This window comes from Triturus cristatus, chromosome 6 (assembly GCF_964204655.1).
Source record: "Triturus cristatus chromosome 6, aTriCri1.1, whole genome shotgun sequence".
NCBI classification, from domain to species: domain Eukaryota; kingdom Metazoa; phylum Chordata; class Amphibia; order Caudata; family Salamandridae; genus Triturus; species Triturus cristatus.
This window is the reverse complement of record NC_140589.1, coordinates 1,594,064,437-1,594,092,154: the sequence shown is the minus strand read 5'-3', so window position 1 is coordinate 1,594,092,154 and position 27,718 is coordinate 1,594,064,437. Positions and strand designations below refer to the sequence as shown.

The following is a 27,718-nucleotide window of genomic DNA, read 5'->3' as shown; positions in this document are numbered from 1 at the left end:
CCAAACGCTGATCGGCCGGGAGGGAACCCGCCGCCAGAGACTCACGGAACATGCGACTGAGGAAGGGCGCAAGCTTGTCAGGGCGCAATTTATATAGCTCAATGGGCAGACCGTTGGGACCCATAGCCTTGCCCGAGCGAAGGGAGCGGATCGCGGTCGCTATTTCATCCACCGACAAGGGGGCGTCCAGCCGCTCACGGTCCTCAACGGACAGGCAGGGCAAGGCGATATCCCTCAGTAGAAGGCGAGAGTCGTCCTCATCCCTGTCAGTCACTGGGGAGTACACAGCCCGGAGGTGGTCGGCAAAACATTCCACAATCTCGCCAGGCTCCGTCACACACACACCATCCGCAGCACGCAACTCCGGGACCACACGATTCACTCTCTCCTTCCTGTCCAGCCACGCGATCAACTTTCCCGCCTTGTCCCCGGCATCGTACAGTCGACCCTGCTGCTCCCTATACATAGTTTTGGCCGCGTCAGTGACCAGGGACCTATATTCAAACTGTTTCAGGCTGAGGGCATGGAGCCCGTCCGGAGTAACATTCGCCTCCAAGGCCGACTCCAGCCCCAAGATGTCAGTCTCCAGCCTCACCACTGCCTCACCCTTGACCCTCTTAGCCACCACTATCTGGGAAAGGGCGTGTCCGCGGATCACGGTTTTAAAGGCTTCCCACAGGGACATTGCAGAAGACACCGACTCCTCGTTATCCAGGAAGTATTGGTCCATAGCCTTAACCAGGCTGTCACGAGTCGTAGGGTCTCGCAGGTACCATGGATTAATGGGAGCGATCCGCCCTGCAGACCGCGGCCCGGTGTCAAAAACAAGCCACAGCGGAGAATGGTCGGAGATACCCCGCGCCAGGTGCCTGACCTCTCGAATCCGACCAGTCTGCGCCGCGGGCATAAGGAAGTAGTCTAACCTAGAGAGACTCCCATGCGCCCCCGAGTGAAAGGTGAATTGACGTTGGGTCGGATGCATCAATCTCCAACTATCCACCAGGCCGAAGGTCCCCAGCATCCCACCCAGCCATGCCTGGGCAGCGGGGAGGGTCCTTGGTGGGTGACGATCCAGTTCACCCGAAACCACTGAATTAAAGTCCCCGCCCATGAGCAGGAGGCTGTCCGGAAGGTCAAGCAGCATTCGACCCAAGTCAGTGAAGGTGGAGTTCTGGAGGCCCGGGGGGACGTAAACTGAAACCAGGGCAAGGGGCTGCCCCTCCCACCTCCCAATCAAACACACATAGCGCCCTCTGTCATCCGAGACTATCTTAGTGATCTCCACCGGAAGTGAGGTTCGCAGCAGAATGCCCACCCCCCTGGAACCAGTTGTGAAACCAGAATGGGCCACGAGGCGGTATCCCCCCCTGTTCATTGCATGACAAACATTGCCCACCAGATGCGTCTCCTGGAGAAACACCACATCAGGAGTCAGACGACGCAAATATTGCAGTACTACACCCCGCTTGATACGGTCCCCCAACCCATTGACGTTCCATGACATAAGCCTCAACCCGTCCCCCCCCATCCCCCCCAATAGATCAAGGGTCCCCCAGCCTGCAGCACAGTTCCCAAATGTGGACAAAAATCAGTACCTCGCCCTGTAAACAAAAAACACACAGCAAAACAAACCCTCCTCCCCCCCAACCCCACCCCAGGACCAACTCCCCCCACCCTGCACCCCTGCGGGCCAAAAAACCCCCCCAACTTGCAGTGTGCCTGTCGCCCCACTAACCCCATTCTACGAAAAGAACCCCGAGGAGGTAAGGGACCCGTCCCCGCCCGCCCCCCTCACTGGTCCTGGTAAAACACAATATGCAAATGAAATAAGACCCGATTGTACTGTGCAAAAAGGCAGAATCAAGGACCAAAAGTCATTCTAAAGGGGACCCATCACCTGCGGTGCCCGCAGAGGGTCCGGGACGGCCACCTCCGTCCGGCAGAGAGTCCAGCCAGTCACTTGCAGCCACAGGAGAGTCAAAAAAGGCTGTCCGATCCCCATGTTCCACTCGGAGTTTTGCAGGGTAGAGCATCGAATACTTTAGGCCCAGCTCACGGAGACGACGCTTCACCCCTTGGAATCCCATCCGTTGTTTCTGAACCAGTTGCGTGAAGTCCGGGTAAAAATTGATGGTCGAGTTCTCATGGCGAACCGGGCCGTGGGTCCGTGAGGCCTGAAGAATAGCGTCGCGGTCCCTGTAGTAGAACAGTTTGGCCACGATAGGCCTCGGGGGGGCCCCCGGCCGTGGCCGACCGCCCGGAACTCGATGGGCCCGCTCCACGGCAAAGAACTTACTTAGGCCAGCCGAGGACAACTGTTTCAGGATAAGTTCCTCGACCACGAGGTCAACCGGGCGGCCGTCAGAGGACTCCGGTACACCTATGACGCGGATGTTGTTGCGTCGGGCCCGTCCCTCGAAGTCCTCAAGCCGCCGGGCCATATGGTCGTTAACCACCCTAATGTCTCCAAGCGCGGCCCGCAGATCCGACACATCCGCACCGAGGGTGGAGGTCCGTGCGTCGAGAGCCTGGACCTTCTCGTTAGTTTTGGAGAGGTCGGCCCGGATCAGGGTGACATCGATCGCGACAGTGTCAATCTTACGGGCCAGGGCCTCATATTGCGTCGCGATGGTTTCCCTGATGCCATCAATGGCGCCCATAATGTCCTGCAAGGATAGTTCCGTAGTGGCGGTCGCGCCTCCTTCCGCAGTATCCGAGGGGAGGCCAGCAGCGCCAGAGGGCCCCCTGCCCTGGGTGTAGCGGTCCATGTTATTGCTCTGGACTGCCCCCCCGCGGAGGGAAGCCTTGGTCTTGCGGCCCTCGGGACCCCCTTTGCCCCCCATGTGAACACGGTCACCCGAGGGGACCTCCAATCAAGAGGTGTAAGGCACCAGCTAGAAGACCACAAAATGTCGGTATAGGGGGTCCGAGGCGATAGGCGCTCTAGTGGCAGATGAAAGAAAACCTCATGCAGAGGCCCAGGAAGCACCTCTCCACCCCGAGCGCACCTCCCTGCCGGTCTCCTGAAGTGCAAAACCGAAACCGAAAGTGGTGGATCGGCAGCTGGCACCGCGCTGAAGCCGCTGTTGTTCAATTGCAGCCCGGTCCCTCGGGTCACCTTCACCCCGGTCACCTCCGTCGGGTGGGTCCCAAAAGTTCCGACGACGACAACTCAGGATTCCCAGGTCCGATTTGAGTTTTGAAAAGAGATATACGCTCAGCTGGTCTTTATCTCCCAGATTCCATAAGCCAAGTCAGGATATTCTCAGGATAAATGCCGAGGAGCAGAGAGGGTCCGGGGAGCCCTGTGCTCACGCGACCATCTTGGATGCGCGCTAGGCTCCTCCTCCCTCAGTGGAAATATTAACAAACTACATAGATTGCGCAAAACATTTACGGAGACTATCAAACGGGAGTTGTCTTTGTTCTCTCTATGAACCCATAGCTTAAGGCTTTTGAGGCTATATTTTAACTAAGCAGCTGTCAGGAGTGTAAAATCAACATCTTTTTACTTTAAAGGGACTTCTAAATGTTATATTAGTCGGCCAATGAAACATATGCATTATGCTTCTATTAAATTAAGAAATAAACAAAGCAGGAACCGATATTGAGCGTCCTGATTAAAGTGGTATTTTAGTTTCTGTGTTATGCAAGGCTGTCAGTTTTATATTTATTTTCCTTTTTGTTTTAACATTTTTATTGCTGAATTAACAGTCAGATGCTGTGCGGTTTACCTGCATGTGGTTCTATACTGTATTGTTTCAGAAACATTTTGCCAAACAATACAGTTTATTCATTACCATAAAGCTGTCTTCTCTAGTAGCATATCTACCAGTGCAGGGACATTCTGAAAGCCCGGTGAACACTAGGAGGGATATTATCAAGGTCAGGCGATAACTATTGCCAACGCCAGTTAGCAGCAGTTTTGTTATCGCTGCCTAACCCTGAAAACTATCGCCATGTTAGTGGCTTATCATCAAGCCGTCGCTACATGGCGATAGTATCAGGGAACGGCGGTGAAAACTGCCCCTAACATCCGCTGGAGATACCTAGCAATAGGCCCATTACTGGCAGAAAGGTGCCGCTAACTCAGCGATAAATATGCCCCCTAGTAATTTAAACATGTGAAGCAGTGGAAGTGGTAGTGGTCTTCAGAGTGTCTCACTCACTCCTGTTCTCCCCTTGAGACAACCTTCCTCCACAGTCCCTCACTGACACCTATGCCCTTTCCCTCCCCACCTCTTTCTGAAGCCCTCCATCTGTGAATCTCCCACCTCACCTCTTCCCTGTCCGCACCCTCTTCCCGCTCTCTTCTGCGCATACTTCCTTGTAGCTCCCTTCCCCGCACCTCCCCACACAGAATGTACCACTCACCTCTGAGCCCTGCATTTTCTTTACCTTTCGCTCTGTCAATATTTCGACAGCTGTGTGCCTCAATAACACACTTTTGAATAGAGTCACAATTACAATTGGCCCACGTGGCCGCTGCTCTGTGTGCGCTGCAGAGAGGCCAAGGATTGGATGAGCAGTTCATCTGAAAGGCCCCACTGAGAGGAACTCACTCTGCCTCCAGCCTCAGCTGCAGAGCTGTCAATCCTGTCCCCAGCCTGACCTTTCACAGATACCTAGCGGTGAATCTCGCCACACTAGGCGCTATACACGAGTAAAGTGCTGCATGAAAAGACTGCACAAACACATCCTGGAAAAGCACTTCCTCTCAGGAATGCAAGGGTACGTAAAAGGTGATGTGTGCACAGGGACACACGGCCGGGTCTACCGTCACCGGGGTGGGGCATAAGGGGGGCCAGGACATTCACAGGTGGGGAACTGGACCCATCTGCCCCCACTGCAGTGACGCCACCAGAGCTGGCATCACCAGAGCACCCCTTCTGTGGGTTTATGCCCCCTGGCATTAGGATGGGGGCCCCAAACCTTGTCAGGTCCTAATACCCATTATCAAATACCATTGTTGACCTCATTGCACCCCAGGGTCTCCCATCCACCAACGACATCCTACTAGGTGATGTCAAGTTCCACCTTGACAACCCCAATGACCAGGACACCACCGCCTTCTGGGGAAGGTCCCCAACATCAGACGCAAGCAGCAACTCACCTCAACAGGCAACATAGCAGGACATACGGTCGACCACGTCACCACCGCCAGCGGGAGCTTCAACTTCAGCCACAACACCGGACTCTCCTGGACCAACCATCATTGTATACATCACGTCTTCACCATGCCCACCGTACACCACCGCCATCATCGCACACATCACAGATGGATCAAGTCTACTGAAGTACGTCTCGTTAACTCCCTCAGCACCACCACTAAGCATACGCTTACAGACGATGACACCGCAGCGCCCAAACACAACCGATGGATGTCCAACTGCGCCGACACCCGGGCACTCCTCATGGACGGCACTGCGTCAGCACCTTATGCCTGCCTGATGGAGTTGCGTCATGGTTGTGAAACGACTGCAGCAAAGCGTGACTTTAGCGCAGACAGATACATCAGGATTCCAGACTTATCTGTCATTACTTGCGTCATGGAGCTCTGTTCAGTGAATACTGCGCATCCGTGGTGTTGCATGAAGGGGGTAGAGAAAAGTTTTGCAACGCTGTCCTGTTGCAGCGCTGAAACACTTTTCATAAGTGAGGCCCAGGAATGCACACTATCTTATTGATGGTGCACAGTCATTCCCTGTAATTTTGTGGCAGGGCAGCGCAGCAACATTGCTTGCAGCGCGGTCCAGCAACAAATCCTGCTGAAATGAGGCCCCAAAGGTTAACTCCATTTTAAGACCTGATATTTTCTGGTCTTAAAAAACTGCCTCCAGTTGCAGTTAGAGCCATTTTTGGGGGTCCTCTGGACTTAAGGAATCCCCTTGTGAATATGGAAATGTTGGGTTAACGGCAGATTTTGCATGGGAACGCCTACCTTGCATCTCATTAGCGATAAATACCGCTAACAGAAGTCGCGATCTTTTAAATGGACGTTTTTGTCAAAAAACTGTCGCTAATGGCTGTTAGCGACAGCTTGCTAATAAAGCAATAAAATTATTGCCGCATTACCGGCAGAAAAGTGCCACTAACGCAGCAATAACTGCTTGAGAATATGCCCAGATCTTTATTAGAACTCTGTAATGTTCAAAGGCAGCTGTTGGGGGAAAAGCATAGTGATATGTGGATTGATACCATGAGGCTTGTTTCAGGTCTTAGCTATAAATCACATGGATAGCTATCAACCAACTTAGAGTCAATCAAAATGCAGCATTGTGGTAGTGTACGGCTGTCTGATTTTTAAATATTATTATTGTTCAGGGGTACAGAGGGGGCTACATTTTACTGCTTGCAGATAAAAAATTCTTTGATAGGTTAGATCTGACTCCTAACACTCTATATGAACATACCAAAGTAGGGAGATGTGAGAGGCTTGCCAGTTTTCCTATTCTCCCAAAATGCAGTAGTTTACTTTTGGGGCTTACAAAACCTAACAGGTGTGACCACAATAATTTGCCAGAAACGACACATTTCCTGAAGAACCATAGATTCAATTGCTTTCCCCACTTCTAGGAATTGTTTTTTTTTAAAAAGATCTTTTAATTGAACAATCCAAAACAAGAACAGAAAAGAAAGTAAAATACAGTGCGGTCATTAATAATTTCGAACAGTCACAGTGCATTGGTACAATATCGATCAGTATGATATCTAGGGCCCATAACGAGACCCCGTATCTCAGTAAATAATTTACGATCTAAACTTTATTCTTCCCTGTGGTCTGTTGTTGACGGGAAAGTGTTGTTGAATGGGGTACATATCATTCCTCTAGTCACATTCCACGCACCCCAGATTCTGGACCGTTTTTATGGGCACCCTCTTCCCTCATATATCACTCTTTCCGCTTGCATGCACCAATCCATATCAGTCTCCCACTCACTGAGTTTGGGCCTAGTGACCCCCTTGCATGTTCTTGCTATGTTCCGTTTCGCCACCATGCAACCAAGGGAAACCCACACTCTCTCAGCTTGTGATAGGTCGGTTGCCTCTCATATGTTGAGGAGGCACCAGCGGGGCGAGACCTCCATTGTTTTGTGACTGGTTGAGAACATTGCCGATGTGACCCTCTCCCAATATTTCTGGATAATCGGGTATTTCTACCACTGGTGCAGGTAGGTTCCTATTTGGCCGCACCCCCTAGGGCACGCCGTGGAGTTCAGGGCACCCGTTTTGACCAATACCGAACTTGTATAGTATGCTCTATGCAGGAGTTTGAGCTGGATACATTTAAATCGGGATCGGATCGCCACCTTCCGGGGGGATGCCAGTGCCTCCTGCCAGTCTTCGTCGCTATTGCCCCCAACATCCTCCACCCATTTTACCTGAGTTTTCCCCATTGTGTCCGGTGTATTGTTTAATATTTTTTTGTATGTCAGAGAGATCCCCTTATCTGGTAGGTAGTCATCTAGGAGTGTAACTTCTAGGGGCGAGGAGTCAGGCAGCTCAGTACCTTTGGGTATCGCCCTCTGCCACTTCTAGGAATTGTGGCTTTTCTCTATTGACACTTTGCCCTTCCTCCAATAAAGTCCTGCTATTATTGCCCTAGTTACCACTTCCAAACAAGAGATGTAGGCAGGGATTCTGTTTTGTGGCTAGTTACATCTCTGTTTCATGAGCATCCCAAAAGGGAAGCCCCAATTTTAAATAGGGTGGCAGTATTTACCCTGATTTAAACGTGAGGCAGTAGTTTAGAGGCGAGTTCTGCCCACTCCGAACTGAAGTTGGCTCCCCATGAGCCTTTTCCTGGGAATTAGGACGTCCCTGGGGCCTCCCCTAGTCAATAGGAACATCTCACATAGGGTCAAGGTAACCCACTGGCCACCCTAATGCTCCCTACGTAATGGCCTTTGTGGAATCTCCTCAACTTTACCAGGTAGCTCAGGAGTGCATTTAAGGATTTACTGGGAGACCCTTATAGTCTGTAAGGAAGGCGTGCTTATTGATTCCAAGGATAACCTAAGTTCTAGGATTTAGAGTATTTAAGGAATTTCTAACGTTTTAGGACGAGGAGCTGTAGCAGAGTGGTGGCCACTCACCTGTTGTTCTTCATAGCAAAATGAATACATGATCATTATGATGTCTGCCACCACACTGCCATTGTCCTGCGGGGCCCTCTCTGTCCTAATCATTGAAGAATAAACTCTCAGTGCTGTGACAGAAGGATGACAGTGTAATGCCCTGGTGTATAACTATATAGGAACTTCAGTACATACACAACCCGATTGCCACCCAGGGCCCCCATACTACATGCACTAATATTCCAGAGTAAGTGGTTGATCTAAAAAGGGAACACCTGAAAACCTTTGTTTTGTTTCAGCTACTTACAATGTCAGAGGTTCACTGTTCATTCCTTGGAAAGCATTTGGTGGTATTGTTGTTACGTGTATGTTATCATATACCTCTCTGTAAAAGACAATAGTAAATGGAGCATTATAAACAGAGTAGCACCATGAAAGCCTTAGTGTATTGTAATCATTTTGGTAATACTTACAAAATGAAGTTGAGCTGGGACGAAAACACCCTTGTTACATCTGGAAATACTCTTATTCCTGTGTTGCATATACTCCTAGGCAGAGGTACAGTTAAATATGTTAAAACATTTGACTGTATTTACTTGTACAACTAAATCAGAAAACATATTGCAAAACATTAGAGACAAGACTGTATCAAAATATTACTGTCTGGGGAACAGTATGCAATTGGCGAACTTTTGTCTATTTGCCCACTGTACGCTATAATGGAAAGTGAACAGGTTACTCATGTTCTAGTTAAAATAAGAGGCTTTCTGCTGTGTTGCTCACTTTTCATATTTAAATTGTACCACAAAAGTACAAATCGAGGAGAATCTGGGTAGCTAGCAGACCATGGTATGTCTAATTGGTGTTCTAATACTCAATATGTTCTTGTGGTGGAACCAAATTTCAGTTTATAAAGTTTAAATCTGTTGTTATTTCTAGATGTGGAGCTGTTGCTTTAAAAAACAAAAAATAAAAAACACATTTAGAGGCTTTGTCTGTGACTACAGCACTGTAACTGCCTAAACATGATGAAGCCCATACTGCATAAAGGTTCAAGCAGTTTCTCTTAAGGAGGCAAATGCCAGTACCTCTTAGCACATTAGCATTGCTGTCTCTCAGAAGATATGTTCAATTGTTACTAAAATACTGAGCTTAATGTATTCCTCAGAATCACATCATCTTGATTCTTGTTAAAAATTGTATATCTTCTTGAAACCTAATGTATATTGTCACCTATGAGTATCATTCTGTTGTTGTGAGGTTGGAGGTAATAATTCAATCCAGCAAAGAATTTGAGTTGTGAGGTCACACTCGCCAAAGTAATGCAAAAGAGTACTGTTTTGTTTCCAATTTCTTACAATATGTTTCATTTAAACATATTCTTTATCAATCTGAAGTGCCAGAACACAAATGTATTGAGTTGGAATCACCTGGTCCCAGTCCTGTTCTGTCTGTACTCTAATGAGCTTTCGAAGGATATCCTAGCTGCAGCAAAGGGTAACTCTCACCATTAGGGGTTCCCTGTTCCTAAACCGCTGTATGGCCAGATCCTATTATGCTGGCATGCACTCCAAAGGCCCTTCACTAAAATGAAAGCCATGGCAACATACTGCTGTAAATATAAACTGCAATTGAACTTCAAGAAATTAAAAGATATGTCATTTCGTCAACATTACAATTGCACGCTTGAGTTCATGCTTGGCTGTGGCTATCTGAAAGAGGTTAATGTTCTTTCCTGTCTAAGCATAACATTCCCAAACACCATGTCATGGAAACTGCACATCGAAGCCACACAAGATAAATCAGAGGAGCCTGGAATGCAATCTTGTGCTTCATATGAAGACATGAAAGCTTTGTCAAAATTCTGTCTGACACGTGTGGTAGTACTATGGCCAAAGGTGCAGAACTAATGGGTCTTGACTAAAATACTGCCCAGATTAGCATGAATAAAAGTTCCTTTTAGAAAAAAGTTGGTTTGTCCTAAGGAGTTTCCCGTCCATTGTGGTTGCCTCAGACTTGTCAGATTCCCCTATGGAGAATTGTAGGAGGAATATTCTAACCTAACATAGAATAAATTGACATGTCTCTTAACTGACTAATTTGGAATGAACACTGTGCACTGTTTAAATCATTAAGACATTTAAAGGCTCTTAAAAAAGTTGCTGCAGCTTAAACATGTATTGGTCACTTGGAAGAAATTCACAGAAAGTAAACCTTCATTAATCACAGTGTTGAAGGGGGTGATGACAAGTCTGGTGCGCTGGGAAAGGTGACACAAATTTAGAAGACTATGCCCACCTCACATGGCAAGACATCTACAACCATTCTATGTTTCAACAGCCATATTTGTTTAAAATAACAAATCTTAAAAAGAGGCATCCTCTTCCTCTGGAAATTATGTTCACAACCTAAAAGCAGCCACGGCCGCTGCAGGTAAGAGCGGTGGGGCCAGGTGAGGGGGGATTTCGAGAGACTACTACGAAGGACAATAAATAAATAATTAATTTTCCCTTGTGGTCGTCTCTCTAAATCCCCCCTTACCTGGCCCCACCGCTATTACCGGCATCGGCCGCGGCTGCCTAAATGCCATATCAACAAGGATTTGCCCTAAAATCTTCACCACTTTCTTGATTTTTCTACGCTATGCTGACCTGAAATAGGCACCACTGATTTCATGCATAATGTTATAGGACTATTTACTACTTGTTGGGAGACGGGGAGGGTTAAATTTGAGTAATGGCAAGAGAAGCACGCCTGGGAAGATTGCTACATGCCTCAACCATGACCAATTGACCTCAATGAATGCTCATGCTCTCTAGCTCACTACTATATCACCTTGAATGAAGGCATACATTTCCAAGACAATACATGACTCCCTTACAGGACAACATTGTGCAACCAGTGGCAAGAGGAAGGACACAGAAAGAAATCACATCGACACGCTGAAGCAAAGAACAGCACTTTCAAGACACAAAGGATAAAGTCACAACCAACTTCCTTCCATTTCTGAGATGCATAAGTGGTTCCATGTCAGCAACAGGCGCATGCAGAAGGGTCACAGAAGAGACACTCTCTGCAGTTGATTTAAAAAGTACCTCAGAAGAAAAGGAAAACAATACTGTTAGAAATGGTAGTCTCTAGTTGGCAGAGGTAGGTACCTTTGTCCAAATAGGGATCCTTGCTTCTAGTCAGGGTAAGGGGGATACACACTTTAGATAACCCCTGCTCACACCCTGGGTAGCTTGGCATGAGCAGACAGATTTATCCCAAAGGCAATGTGTGAAGCATTTGTACTCAAAACACACAGTATTACAGTGATAACACCACCAATGGACACCATACCAGTTTAGGAAAAATAATGTATCTTCATCTAAACTCAACAAGACCAAAACAACAAAATTCCAATATACATGTAATAAGAATATGACTTTTAAAAAGGTTTCAAACAACTTGGTCCATAGAAAGCCCTGGGTGCATGATTTCTAACAAAGTACCTGTAGATGAGTCAAAATTCACAAGGCCAAACAGCCGCAGAGATGGGAAGCGTCAAGAAACAAAGAGATGCGTCAGCTCCTGAGACCGTGGGGAGACTATGTAACATTTCTGCTGCACGCAGGAGAAGTGATGCATCGAATCCGGTCTGTAGGGGGAAGTTATGCGTCGACTCCAAGATGGTTCTGGTCCGTGGATGATGCGTCGGGAAAACTTGCCGCACAGGTGCAATGTGAGGAAATCTGGGATGTGTCGGCAATCGATGCAGCAGCGTTGAGCGGTGCTGCGTCAGTTTCTTCATCCGCGATCCCTCGAAGTGTCGGTTCTTGCTGCGGCAACAGGCGCTGCGTCGCTTTAGGTTGTGGCATGCCGATGCGGGGAGATTCTTCTCACACATCAGTGTTGCATCGGAAAAACGGCCACAAGAAGAGCGATGCAATGATTTCTTCAGTTCTTTAGGTTTCTTCCAGCTCCTAGCAGCAAGCACAATCTCCAGAGGCTGAGAACTTAAACAGGTACCTCCTGGCAGGTCAGAACTCTCAGCAGCAGAGTTCAGGGGAACTGGGGGTGAAGTCTTTGTGTCCCTGAGACTTCAGAACAGGAGGCCAGCACACACTGGCCCTTGGAGATCTTCTTCAAGCAGGTTCAAAGCAAAGTTCCAGTCATTGTCCTTTCCTTGGTAGAAACAGCAACTGCAGGCCAACCCCACAAAGCACGCAGCAAAGGGGCAGTACTCCTCCTCACAGCTCTTCTCCTGGGCAAAGGTTCCTCTTGAGTCCAGAAGTGATCTAAAGTTCTGGGGTTTTAGATCTATTACTTATACACCAAAATGTCTTTATTCTCATTGTGCAAGGGTCTCTGAGCCCAAGCCAAACCAGTTCTGTCCTCACTGGTGGAATATGAACACAGGGGGTAGAGACAGCATTGTGCAAGAGAGACAGCCCCTATTCAGTTGCAAGGAAATCTCCACCCAATACTCTAAATTCAGCCAATGTCTATTCAGCTCACATTACAGTCATCCAGGAAGGGCCAGGCACACCTCAACCCCCCCAGTAGCTGTCTACAGTGAATGAACATCCCCAACCCCTCTCTCTCCAAAACCACTCAATACACAAACAGGCAGAGGCACACAAAATGGTTAGACAAGAAAATGACCACTTTCTAAAAGTGGCAGTTTCATATACACAATTTAAAAACCATCTTTACTAAAAGATGTGTTATTAAATTCAGAGTTCAGAGAGCTTTAACTTTATTTCGTTATCTTGTCCCAATGGGAAGTTATACTTGTAAGATGTTACAAAGCCACTCAGTCAGTCAAATCACTATTCGAATCTTATATGATAAGATCATAAAAGTACAAATATAAAAATATTCAACAATAAAAAAAAATCCATCATAGTGCAAAATGGTGAAAAAAACAGCTAAAACCCTTCATCATTGTGCAAAATATTGAAAGGACAAGTAAAAGCATTGATTTAAAACTAAATAGAACATATAATTCATAGATGATTATTGTGTAATCGCCTGGTCTTCCAGAAAAGGAGTAAATAAGACCCCACGGAATAGCTGACTAAGTGATCAGACAGTGATTGTAAAAAATACATTCCTGGGCGGCATTGTGTGAAATTATATTTTTACATAAGTGGCAGAATGAATCTCTTAAAGTGTTCCACATAAAATTAGCACAAGAAAAAAATATGTAAGTTTGATTGTGTGGAAACGCCATCACATGGACAGGCAGGAAGATCATGTATGGAATAGATTCCCGATGGGTGGGCCAGCATGCAAGGTATAAGGTTCAGATGGAACCTTAATAAGATAAATCTATGGCGTGGGTTTGGTACAGTAAGTAAACATGAGGCTATGACTTTGTGGCCAATCAGACGTTCTATATAAGATTTTCCAAAATATTTTAACAATTGGTTTTAAATCTGTCAGTTGTCCTTTATCAAAGAATCGGGTCTTTGTCTCCTTTTTCGAGATGGTAAAGCAATTTGATGGTGAAGTGAATAAGTGCTCTAGACCAAGGGAAGAGAAGCTATTTTTAATGTATCTAATCAACGGGATCCTAAGACCATATTCAAGAGAGAGACAGTCTTCTCTTAGCTTCTGTGTGAGGTTAACAGAGTATCTTCTCCAAATAGAATGGTATAGTATAATTGGAGCCAGGCTAACTGTGTCATTAATAAATGGAAAATCCAATTCTGTGTGACAAATAAAATTAGAGCAACATGAAGGGAAGCCAACTAGATAAGAAAAGGTATCAATTTAGGCTATTTTCTGGCCAGCTATATAAAAATTTGGAACCTTCCTATCTTTACGGCCAGTGATTAAAATAAAGGACTTCGCCTCATTGATTTTTAGATCCAGACTGTCCATGTAACTGTAATAATTTCTGTAGGGCTAAGCCCATACTGGCAATTAACACTGCATCGTTTGCATAAAGAAGAATTGGGGAGCGCACATTCTTAATCTTAGGAATATGCGAGGTTGAGTTTGACTGGGGTGTTTCCACCCCATTGGAATAGATGGAGAAAGGAAAGGGGCAAGTACACAACCCTGCTGAATGCCCTTGTTGATTGGTAACGACCTAGTGCACTCTCCCTGTCTCCCGTAATGGTCGCAGGCTGTAGCCGAGGAATAAAGCTGCCTGATAAAAACAATATTGGCCTCATCGATGCCTGTTTCTTGCCCATTTCTTGCATGATGCTCCACAGGTGGTGATGAGCAACACAGGCAAAAGCTGCGGCTAAGTCTATAAATGCCAAGTATAACTTGCCTTGCTTGGCTTGAGTATACTTAGCAATTAACAGACTTAGATTGAGGCATTGGTCCTGGGTACCTTGCCCCTTTCTAAAACCATATTGCACTGGAATCAAGACATTATTATGGGTGGCTCATTCCTCTAATCTATTTAATAAAACTCGACCCATAAGTTTAGCCGTGCTATCCAGGAATGAAATTGGTCTGTAGTTTTTGGCCTCGGATTTAACTCCTTTGTTATAGATAGGAACAAAGATGGATTTCAGACATGAGTCCAGTGGGCCCACAATGTTAACTGCATTAAAGACATTTGTCAGCACTGGTCCCCATAGGTCTGGCTGCTCCATGAAGATATTTATCGAACTACTATCCGGGCCAGGGGCTCTATTGCTGGAGCACTGCATAAGAGCCTCTCTAATCTCATAAAGATTCAAAATGAGAGGAGATTTGGAAGCAGCGATAGTGGCTACTCGCTGTGTAGCCACTCCCTCAGCATTTGGGTTGAATATTGAGGAGAAGTGTGTGATCCAAGATTCCTCATCCATGTGACTGTCTAAGCTCGAATTCATGAATGGTTTGAGAAGGGGAGCATTGATAATTCTCCAAAAATCACTGGCATTATTTGAAATGGCTGCTTGATATAGTTGTTCCTAAGCTTCTTCCTCAAGAGTTTTGGTTCTGGCCTTCCTTGCCTCTTTATATCGGAGACGCAGAAACTTAATCAGTTCCGCAGCTCTAGGGGTGGATCTAAGGGCCCACAGCATTTCCCATTCTATCCATTGGGGCAAGATAGCCATTCAATAGTGAAAAATGAAATTGCCTGTATTTCACTATTAGAAAATGTCACACACACCAGTACATGTCCTACGTTTCACATACATTGCACCCTGCCCAGGGGGGTACCTTGGGCCTCCCATAGGGGTGCCTTACATGTAAGAAAAGGGAAGGTTAGGGCCTGTCAAGTGGGTGCACTTGCCAAGTCGATTTGGCAGTTAACAAACTGTGCACAGACAATGCAGTGGCAGGTCTGAGATACCTTCTCAGGGCTACTCATGTGGGTTGCACAATCAGTGCTGCTGCCCACTAGCAGCATTTGATTTACAGGCCCTAGCACACTTCAGTGCAGTTTATTAGGTACTTACCAGTAAATCAAATATGTCAATCGGAGAGAACCCATGGTAATCACAATTTACACAGGGAGCACTTGCACTTTGACACTGACCAGCAGTGGCAAATTACCCAAAGCATCTAAACCAACTAAAACGAAATCCAGCACAGCATCAAAAATACACGCGGTAGAAGCAAAAAGTCAGAAGAAACCACTCCAAAGATGCCAAGTCTAACAAACACAAACACTGCTACGCTGGCCCAGTAAATTGACTGTATTGCTAAGAAAAGGTGAGAGTATCTCATTTGATAACTTAAGCAAAATAGTTTAATACATGTGTCAATCTTTCATAATTTAGTCAATTTAACCTGAGAACTAATGCAGTATAACTGCAGTGTAAAGTGATTTCTGACTAAGAATGACATATATTCAACAAGAGGGCATACAAAACAACTGTTGATTTTAACCATTTGCGAGCCCTGAAGAGTGAAGAAACTAATAAGAACTTGAGAACTAACAGTTGTTGCAGGGCAACACATTTCCTCCCTTGTATCAGAAGTGGGAAAAAATGGAAGCCTTCTGGAGCAAGCAACAAGCTGAGTGAGCAATTGTGATGCTCAAAGCAGACTGACCAGTTATTTTTTATACTTTCCATATAGAACTAACCTGAGACAGGAAACAGAAAGAACTGAAAGTAATGTTTTACCATAATTTATTGTAAAGGTTACTTAGAAACAGATGATAAAGTGTGTATACTTCCGAAAGAAATAATTGACTTGGAACAGAACTAAGGTAAAATGAAAGGCTCTGGGTTCTCAATGGACAGAGTCTGAACTAAACTACACAGGGTCTAAAAAGTAGGGAGAAAATGTCCACTTGAACCCGGCAAAGTGTTTGATGTGGAACCCTAGACTGCTAACCAGGAGCAATGCCAAAAAACTTGTGACGAAACAGCCCAGCTGACAATGGCTGGACTTCCAAATGTGCGATGCAGTTGGCATGTATTGTCTCAATACCACCTACCCAGAAAACCCTCCCCATCCTAATCCAAGATACAGAATGGAACACCATCCTAGATGCTAAGAGACCACATTTACAAACAAGACTAGAGTTAACTATATCTTTCAGTCTGAGGGTAGAATCAACCCTCTTGTAAATACTAAGATTTTGAACACTTTCCCTTCCCTCAGGATGACCAATTTTCCCCAGAGGGCTTAGAAGAAAACGATGTACCAAACGAGGGATAAGAACTTGAAATGCTAACTCCCCAGAAGTCCCAGAGGGAAGCTATCCCTTCTAAACAATCAGAAACTAAGGAGTTCCTCTATAAATTCTACAGTCACATATTTAATTTACTTCTTACTCCTCTTGTCCTTTACATAACTGATGAGTAGATGAAAGAACTCTTTTCTTCCTAAATCTTTCAGCAGATGGATCTGGTTTAAAAAATGATACATGAGCGGAAGTGGGTATCATCCAGAAAAATTGCAATTTTAGTCGGTGAATGAGTGAATAGATAATATGGGCAAAGTATAATAGGCCATAGTGTCTCTGACCCAGTTTAGATCTATGAAAAGTCTATGAGGAGTTATCTCACATTGAATTTGGAGCCGGTTTGTGAAGTCTTTTTGTCTTAATTTATCAAGAGTTTTATTCTAGTCTCTCTCCTGTCTGATGGTTTTCATAGTTTCCAATGCTGTGGGAACTTGTTCTTCAACATAAGAAGTTACTGTAAGGACCTTAGGATGGAATGTATAGGTTGCAAAAAAGGTATTACTTCCAAAGAAGAATAAATAGCATTACTATAGGTAAACTTTGCAGTAGGCAGGAGAGATTTCAAATTTGTTTGGGTGGCATTTACTATAGAGCAAAGGTAAGTCTTTCTGATTGACTTTTTATCTGGGCATGAAACCCAGATGAGATTAGCATTGTGAATTGTAGAGTTGAAGCCACAATTTAGAGATGAACTGAGTATCACAGACTGAAAGTATCCTTGTTGGAAAATTTAAAATAAAAATAACCTCAAAAAGCACAAAGAGCCAACTGGGAGAAGCTTGTTGCGCTATAGCAACACAAAAGTAAGATTTAAGGCTGACCACAATAAACCGCAGGTTGAAATACAGAGGGCAGATAGGTCCCAGATGAAAAGTTAACTTCACACTTATAGTATTTCCAAGAGGGTAGAGCCCTCAGAGGGGAAAGGCTGCAGGATGGATCTGAAGACAGGCTTTTCAATGGCGGGCTGACGAAGGACCAGGTCCTGATGAAGCAGTCAAAGATGCTGGGAAAAGCTCAGTGTGGGAAAAGTCTAGAGTTCGTGCCCAGGAAGTCATCTGGATTGATCGGATGCTGCTCAGTCTGGTCTGTGCAGATTTCTACCTTCACCTTAGCAGTACAGGCTGACGGCTGTAGCGAAGAGGGTTTTAAGTCATTGGATGCTGGTCGACATCTGGCCTACTGAAATGGATTTTCTGCTGCTGAGAAGAACCTAGCGGGAGCTGCAGCGAATTCAGGCCCATCAGCGGATTAGCTGGCAGGCTGCTCCCAGTCCCTTGACAATTCACTAGGCAAAAAGTCTGCAAATAGTTTATAGGACTTGGGTTTACAGGTTTAGGCAGGAGGAGCACACTCTGACACAAGCCTAGGGTTCTAAGGCCTCGGGAACAGCACTTGGGAGTCCAAACTTGCTCCGACAGAAGCCTTTTAGAAAAGTGAGCTTCTTGCAACTTTTGCGTCCCTCTAGCTTAAAAGGAGGTCAGCCAACTGACCCTGGAAATTCAGTTCTTTGCCCTGTGCATATATGGGTAAAGGCCAAGTCCTTAGGGTTCTCCTTACAGGTATTAACAGCAGGTGTAGTCCTTCTTCTGTCTTCCAAAGGTCCAGAAGTGTTCTGAAAAGGGTGACCAGGGGTGCTATATTTATGCCTGGCTCTAGCCTATCGGTTGGAGTGATTCCTAATCCCTCCCTAACTAAGAGGGAAAAGTTCCGGAGGTAACCCTACCTACTTTTGCAGCAGTTCCTTTGTGCCCTACCGCAAATAACCCCACAGTGCCCTTCTCAACCTGATGTCCAGATGGCAGCACCTTTCTTACCTTGTGCAGAGCTCCTGTGTCCACCCTAGAGGTTTGGCCAGGGAAATGAGCAATCCCCTCCTCTGTAGTTACTCAAAATCGGTTCTTGGGACAGTCCGTCTTCTACTGGGATTGGTGCCTGACTATCTATAATGACAAGAGAGGGAGCAGGCCCAGATGTTAGCTACGTCTGCCTGTGACAGGGTAGGCCTTTTTGAAGATAATTAAGTCCTTGGGCACTGCTCAAATGGTCATCCTGTCATAGGAACAGAGAACCTCCTCACACCCAATACATTTATCTTAGCTCTGGGAGCAAGTTCACGCCACATCAAGGACCTATTCAGCTCCTGGGTTACAGTTGGAAGCTTATGCAAATGAGTTTCTAAAGACTTTAGGCAGGCAAAGGTGACTTTTTAAAAATAGGTTTTGTAACATATTTAGTACAAATCTGGCTTTACCAAAGAACTGGATTTATAATAAATATTTTAAAAAGCATCAGAAATTTAAAGCTGGGTCCTGGGTGGAGATAACCTTTGTTAACTTTAACATTATCTACCAATGCGTGCCTATGGAACAGCTAGTCCTGCTACAGTGAAAATAGCTTTGTGTGTCTTGCAATAGTAAGCACATTTTGTTTACATTAAACATTTACATTTTCTACTTTTAAATACCGTTGGACATTCTGCAGGGTGATTCCCAAACTTTTTACCTTTACCGTCCTGGTTTCTGAACACATTTCTGTTGGCTCTTAGGACTATGCACACTTTACCACTGCTAACCACTGTTAAAGTGCTTGTGCTTTCCCCTTAAAACAAGGTGGAGTTGGTTTATACCCAATTGGCATATTTAACTTAATTGTAAGTCCTTAGTAAGGTGGCACTACCTGTGCCTAGGGCCTCTACATTAAATGCTACTAGTGGTCCTGCAGCACTGACTGTACCGTTGCATCCCTTGTTGACAACGCTGGACTCCACACCGCAGCCTTCCAGGTCCTTGGAACCGATGCATCACCCTGACTGTGGCGCATCCTCGATGCCGGACTTCACATCAGAAAACCCTCATTGGCGGGATTCTCGACGACGATTCTGGGCCTCGCATCACAGCCTCGCTACATCTCAGAATCGATGCTTCGCTTCAGCTGTGTGAAGCATCTTCTACGCGGATCCTTTAAATGCTCAGCAAACCAGGATTTAAGGTATTTCGTTCAGTTGGCCTAACTGGTTTTCTGTAGCCGGCCCTTGCTACAAGACAATTGGCCTGATCTTTTGACTTTGTCCCGGTCTGGCGCAAACACATATCCACAGTTGGCGTTTTGTGCTTTTTGGCGCTATTTTCACCAAAAGCTTTAAAATTGCATATCTCCACTTCTACGGATTGAATTGTTTTTGTTTTGGTCTTGTTTTATTAATGAAAGATCACCCTATGTTTTTTAACTAGGTGTGGGATCCTTTTTGTGTGGTGTTTATCACTTTCTTGCTGTTTGAAATGTTGAAAAACACTTTACACACTGCCTGTAAGTTAAGCCTGACTGTTCTGTGCCAAGCTACCAGAGGGTTGACCACAGGTTAATTTAGGGCTGGCTTGTGCCTCACCCTGACAAGTATTGTGGTTGCTGCTTGACTAGGGCTCACACCTCAGTCGACACCAACTCAATTCCTTACAAATACCATGCCCCCTGCCTTATTTTGCAAAATAATTACTTAAGATGACATATTAATTTTTTTAAATGAGGTTTAGGCCTGTCAAAAGGGGTTAACTGGTTATTGGTGCAGGCTTGCAGTCATGGTTTGCACAGTCATCTAGTGGTGGCACAAGGTGTGCTGCAGTCCACTAGTGACATTTAACTTACAGACCCTGGGTACACGTTGTACTATATAATAGGGACTTATAGGTATGTTAAATATATCAGTTAGAAGAGTAGCCAATTTCAACATGTCTTAGGGGTCAAAGCACATGGATTGGTGCCTGGTTAGAGAAGTTCCAGTGCCCAGAGTCTAAAACCCAGTAGCAGCATGGAGATGACCATGTAAAGAGAGGCATTTTCCTTCCAGAACAAAAATAAAAGAAAAGGGAAGCATCATATGGACATTTAGAAGAAGTCATTAATCTGTTTGAGCAATTATTCTGAAGATATTCCTGAAGACCTTTATGCTCACTTGGTGAGACACAAAAAATATTTCGACTAAATGGAGCTACTGCACCAAGTAATGAATCAATTGAGCAATCAAAATGTCTATGAGGTAGTAAAAAATTCTTTTTTTGTCTCTATAATGACATCAGAAAATTAAAGATACTTGGCAGGAATAGATGTGCTATAGTTTATGTTGCTTATGTTTGTTCCTTAAATTGCAAAGTGGTCTTCAGAATAATTAACAATTGCAATGTATTTAGATTGTTGATCAGTGGAAAGGGCTTGCATTCCGTTCTTTGGGGCATATCAACAAGGGCTTTATCTCTGCTTTTTTGGCTTTAAAAGCCAAAAAAGCAGAGATAAAACTAGCACCCTATCAACAACAGGGTGCTCACATGCAAATTTGCATGTTAGCACCCTTTTACTCTACGCTTCCCTTTGCATCTCTAATGAGATGCAAAGGGGGCGTTCCAGAGTACAATAATAGGAGAAATGTCGCTAAGCGACATTTCTCCTATTATCAAGAATGTCGCTAACCCTGTTAGAGACAAAAAAAGCAGCGCTAACCGCGGTTAACGCTGCTTTTTTACGTCTGGTATTTTTCAGACTTAGCCATGATATCCTATGGAAGGAGGATATCATGGCTAAGTTTGCCTGTCCCTATCAACAAGGTAACGTGAGATTATCGCTGGGTTTCCAGCGATAATCTCACGTTAGCCTGTTAGCGTGAGGATTTTTATCGCTATTGAGATAAGCGTTGCTAATAGCACGCTATCTCAGCGATAAAAATTCACGCTAGCCGGCGATAATTATCCTAGCGCTAAGTGCGCTTAGAGATAATTATCGCCGGTTGTTGTTGATATGCCCCTATATTTTTCCTGAATTAGATGGGGTCTTCGTGGGCATTTCGCAGTAAGGTGACATTTAGTACCACAGTATAGACAAAGCTTGATCTTCCGTCTTCCTCTCTCTCTCCTGTTCAGATAAAGGACCATGAGGAAATCCTAACTGCAAAGTGTAATCAGTCAAATAATTTGTGCTTTCAAGAGCACTGAACTGAGCTATGTAGGTCTGCAAATCCATAGACCCATGCTGAATTTCCAATAGATCGTCTTGCCCCTATACCTTTCGTTTGTCAGCCTAACATCTCTTTAAAGGCACTTAAAAAGGCTGGGTAATTGTCAAGCAGAGGACTGGATTCTGATATGAGGTGTAGTCCATGCTAAAGTGGTTCCTGAAGTATTGCTACTACTAAAGAAAACTTTGGCTTTATTACGCCTACATAAGTGCGGATTGAAGGTAACATGGATTAACTGACCAGGACAAGACTATCATGCTATGAGTTGTACTGGCAAAACTGTGGTTTCTAGCAAGTTTTTTGATAATGTAGGATGATAAGACTTGTAGTGTTCTCAACATTCTAAGGGCATAATTGTTAACACTTTCAGTCAGAGAATCAGTCAGAAATGAGTGCACCAGCATCAGCACCTGAGTGGGAATTTATTTAGTTACCACTACCACTTTTGCATGTGCAAACTTAGCCAAAAGGCAGTGGAGCACTGTATAGGGTCACAGACAAACCTGAAGTTAAGTAGTGGTAGGAGTGATAGCTGGGTTGTGGATGGTTATTGCACAGTGATATAGTGTTCTTTAAAGTGTTGAGTCTTCAACTCTCTTCTAAATTGGAGCAGCGTGGGACTGATACCGATGGGTACAGGGGTGTTTTAGAACCTGGGTGCATACATGGAACAGGCCTGCTGCCTTGCTTTTTCCTGTATGCACTCCTTAGTCCACAGTCTCATTGTGTTCTGGCTCTGAGTGTGCCAAAAAACCACCAGATATGGCGATATTGTCTGCAGGATAAGCAGGTTTGATGGCTTTTTCAATGATGCATCTGGTTTTGAAGATGGCACGGTCTGGTGAGGGGGAGCCACTGGAGTAATGTGATAATATTTTGTCAGGCCCTAGATTAGATGGGCTCTGTATTGTGTAGGAATCCCTTAAGGATTGAATCTGGAAGGCTATAGACAAGGGTGCACACAAAATGCAGGTTATATATTACTTCCATACATTGTCTCCAGACAAATAATCCTCTCAGGAGAAGGTCTTCTTGACCGGATGGCTGGGGAGGGGTTGTTCCCTACCCTGATTACATTTCACAGGGTGCAGCCTGCAGCACACACAAAGGAACCTGACACCAGGCCTGCCCTTACCATTGTCACCCTAGACGGTTTGGAGCCCGGGCCAGGGAATGGGGCAGATATGACAAGAACCAGTTTTGGGGATAGGTCAGGGAATTCTCCCGCACAAAGGATGGCACCAGGTATAAAAGTAGAACCATCAGAACCTCACATCAGTACACTCCTGGACCTGTGGAACATTCAGAAGAAGGGCATCCCTGCTGACTGAGGAAAAGGGACTGCCCTGTTGACTAAAAAAGGAAGAGTTGACCTGCTTGCCTTAAACTCAGGCTACTCAGAATGAATCCAAGGATCGGTTGGCTGACCTCCTGTGTGAGCCACATGGACAAAACAAGCTTCCAGAAGACGCCCTACAGTTGCCAGCTGAGTAGCACCGAATGGACATGCTGGAGTGAGTCCTGATCTCCAACAGGTGCCACCAGGTCCTGGACCTTTGGCTGGCATCAAAGTACACTTCTCTTGAACAAAAGCAGAACATACAGGGGCTTCGGGCTCCTCCTGGCTGTGAAGTGACCTCTTGTGCTGAAAATCAACTGCCTACAACCACCTACGCGATGCTCCAGCGGGACCTTCTCTTTACGCCTAGAGTGATGACTGGAAATTCGAGACCTGCTTCTTGCGCTGAACAGCAACAGCCCTCTACAGCTGCCAAAGTGAAGCATAAACAATGATCGGCTCTTCACGCTGCAGAATGAGAGTTCACGGCTTAACCTGCTCCATGCACCAACAGCAACCTCCTTGTAGTCCCCACCCACGTGAACAGCATAGTTTGTGCGAAGTTGAAAAGGTATCACTTCCCCAGGACTAACCTGGTCCCTGTATCTGACCTGCGCTCCCTAGTGGTCTGTATTTTCATGGTTGTATTTTGTGCATCTGATGCAGACTAATTGCTTGTAATATCACTCTTGGCATGCCTTTTCCTTCATTTATTGTCACTCCCTTTTATGTATGCTTCTGCAAAGTTTGTTATTTTATCAATTCAATTAGGTTTCATTCAGTGCGTCCAAGGCTATTATGTGTTTGAATCCCTCCTGAGGCGGAAGCCGGGAGGTTGCTGTGCTACTTTGTAAAAATGTTATGTTCCTTGTATTTTAAAACTGCTTTGCCTACTTAGCTCGACCAGCTTGATCTACTAAGCGTTATTTTAACAATTGTTGTAGTGATCAGCTTGATACAAATATACTTGTATTTTAATGCTGTGTGTAACGATCGGCTTGACTCACTAAGCCTTTTAAATTTGCACTTCACACTTTGTTATCCCCCCGCTCTGCTTGGACCTCTCAGCGCGGTCTCAGCACCTCCCCACCCTTGTATTCTCACACTTACTGGGTCCGTCCCGGCCGACTCAGGCGCTGAGGACATTTCTCCATCCCGGGGCGTCAGACGCTTCCCAGTGGACAGCATAAAAGAGGAAGGGCATGCCTCCGCGCAGCAGACGCGAGCAGCGGTCGCGCCGGGTCCGCGCCGGAGTCGTGCCAGAGTCCTGCCCGTCTGCGCCCGTCAGCGCCAGGGAGGCACCAGGGGCCAGGCATACCACTCCCCAAAATATAGATCCAGGTATTTCCAGGGAATTCATACTTTCTCTCAATAATCACTCTATACATTGTTAGAATGTTCTGAACCCTGACACATGGGTAGGCCCAGTCGGCTGTCAGTACTGTAAAGCTACTTTTGCCCCAGGGCCAGCACCCAATGATAAACCGCAGCCTATTGTCCTGCAAGGGGGGCTCACTAACGCTAGGTCTCTGTGCAAGAATGCTCTACACATCCATGACCTGATCATGGAGGGGGATTTAGATTGGCTCCTTATCACAGAAACCTGGCTAAAGGCCTGGTGCAATCTGGATATAGCAGTGGCCCTCCCGCAAGGCTTCTTAATTCAACATCTGGATAGGCAGAAGAAACGGGGAGGAGGGCTGGCCATCATCTATCGTGACACCATGAAATGTACCACGTATGAGCTACCAGATATCAAGGGTGCAGAGGCCATGGCCTTCTGTTTAAATATCCATGATTCTTTTACGTTCTCCGGTGCCCTGGTGTACCGTCCCCCGGGCCAACCCAAAGATTTCCTGGAAAGCATTGGTGATGTTCTGAGCGAGCTCACGCTCAGATTTGCTCACTTTACGATGCTTGGAGATCTCAATCTCCATCTAGACTCCCCGGAAGGACCAGGGGTAGCCCGTTTCATGGACATAATCAGCGTCCTCGGCCTTAAACTGATGACGCAGGAACCTACTCATACCGCAGGCCACATACTAGACTGTATTTGCTCCAACTCAGACGCTTTGACGATCAAACCCCCTAGCATCCAAACCTGGTCAGATCATAAATTTGTCCCATTTGACCTGTCACTGGGAAACAATGCTCCAAGGAAAACCACTAGGAAAATAACCAGGAGTTCCAAACCTGACTGGAAAATATCACCTACCCAGCCAGATCTCTTAGGGAAAGCAATAAAGAGCAAACCCACACTAACTGGCCACACCTCGACAGACAACCAGCTGTTCTGTGAATGGATCATGTCACTTAGCAAGCCCTCAGATCCAACGAGCTCAAAAAACAATTCACGCGGTATGAAAAATAAAAAGAGTGCCCAATGGTTCTCACAAGCGTTAAAAGTGGAATTAGGCGAAGTTAGAACGTTGGAACGAAGGTGGCGTAGAAACTATGAGGCCAACGATTGTAACCTCTATAAAGCAGCCCGGAGGCAGTACCATGCTTCAATTAAGCTGGCAAAAAAAGCCTATTACCTTGAGGCGATTTCCTCTTCTGATAATGGACAGAAAGAAATCTTTAAGATCGTAAATAGTTTCACCAACCCCAGAGCCCTCTCACAGGAAATCCCACCATCCTTGCCCCTCTGTAACTCCATTGCCAACTACTTTGAAAAGAAAATCCTAGACATCGTCAAGGACTTTCCAAAACCGATACTGACCGCCTCAGAAACTGAAAGGAGGGAGTCAATCAAGGAAATCACCAATCCACAAGTATGAGAGGCAACACAAAAACAAAAGTATTGAGTAATTTTCAAAGTGAAAAACTGAGTGTTGAGTCCACACAACTGTAGAATATTTTCATAAATCCATTTATTTCAAACTTCAGTGCGACCTGATCTGCAGCCAACGCGTTTCGCCCAAACATGGGCTTCTTCAAGGCTAGGTTAATAGTGTATGAGCACACGTCAAATTGAATTACGTAGTAGCGTAAAGAGAACAACTGGACCTAGAAATGAGTCTAACTAGGTGATAGGCCAGTGATTGTTGAGCGTCCGTTTGGGTGTGCACCAAAAAGAGTCTATACTGCCAGGTTCTAATCAGTCGAATTGTGTGAATCTCCGTGAGTAAAGTTCAGCCAGAGTCCGAGGCGCGATGAATCACGTCGTGTTGAGACGGATATCCGTACAATTCGACCAAAGTCTGATAGGGGCTGAATTTGACTGAAGTAGGGCATGAAAAGATGACTGCCGGACCAATACCCTGTGATGCGCAAGGAAAAATGCCCAGGTCTTAGATGCTGATATCAGCAACCATCCCCCACTAACATGGTAAATAGCTACTTAGTATTTATCCAGAGGATCACACACTCCACGTTTCTCAATATTATTCAGATGGTGTATTCAACTTTTAGCGTGCAGTAGGGTTTCACTCTCTGATCCAAGAGTGTATCAATTCAGTAATTCAAAAGCGTTTCCTGCTGGGGATCGTCCCCTCTTTGCACGGCTTGAAATCCTAACCAATAGGATTGTTTGTAAAGTTCATGAATCTTAATCACGATTGAAGACTCAAATATTCTGAATAAATTTTTTATTCATGGAATTACCAATGAAGTTGTTATAGGTGGTTGTCATTTGTATCCATATTGAGTAGTAAATACAAATTTCAAAAATCAAAGAGCTTGTTCATAAACAAAAATAAAACCATCCCATCCCAATACGATTCAGGCCGAATTAGCCCTTCATCAGGGGATCATAAATATGCAAAACAGTAATGTGCAAAAGTCACAACAATAGCCAGCCTCCTGGCTGTACCAACAAAATCATGTATGTACAATACAGGTATGTTTTGAATATGACACTCACACCTCCTCTTCAAAAATATAAGTCCAACAAACTGTGTCATAGTGCCCGGATGATCCCGATAGAGAACTCCATAGATTGAAATCAATAATGCATACATTTCAGCCAACCGTGTTCATATAGAGCACCAGTCAATCATGCCCCATTGTGTACATACATTGAAAAACATAACCTAATAAAACTGAAATAAATCAAGTCCTCGTATGCAAATGAAAGTGCCAGTGCCTGTTTAGAGAACGTTCTGTAAGTGATGGTCCAACATGTGTGACACCGTGAAGAAAATTACACTTACTGGTGAGACAGTGGGTACTCAAACCCAACCTGGTGAACCTGATCCGTTCCACAGCATAGTAAACGCACGTGCAGCGATGTGAAGATAAAAGAACTCTTAAATCTTTAAAGGCGCGTCTTGTAGCATTGGTTACATTTAACAAATATGTGACCCGCAGTGTACTCACGAAACAGAAAACTATAGACGCGTCCCAGTGCTAATAACAATTAAGATAAAGTGGTCAGAATAGATTTACAAAGGTCTTAGGTCGGTGCGGAGCATGTGAACGTTTTCTCCCATCGGCGGTAGTCCGAGATGTTTCCAAGAAGCCTTAAAGCTACCCGGGTAAATTAGGTCAGTTAGTGAAAAGTGTGCAAATCGCGGCGGCCATATTAGAAGGTGTAAATCACCTAAATTAATAAAACTGAAAAAATCATGATAATGTTATACACAGAAATAAACAATTTTCGGGGCCATATTGGAATATTCAATCTTGCAAGTGAATCAGAATGACTGGAAAGTTGG

General features: G+C 45.3%; 1 protein-coding gene across 1 annotated transcript in view; it reads right to left on the bottom strand.

The window, feature by feature from the left end:
* LHCGR (luteinizing hormone/choriogonadotropin receptor) overlaps positions 1–27,718 on the bottom strand; it is a 789,694-nt gene that overhangs the window by 325,668 nt on the left and 436,308 nt on the right. The window contains exons 5-6 of the mRNA XM_085609368.1: positions 8,552–8,626; positions 8,386–8,463 (exon numbers count right to left, since the gene is read on the bottom strand). Of these exons, the coding sequence (XP_085465494.1) occupies positions 8,386–8,463; positions 8,552–8,626 (153 nt within the window). The remainder of the gene's footprint in view (positions 1–8,385; positions 8,464–8,551; positions 8,627–27,718) is intronic.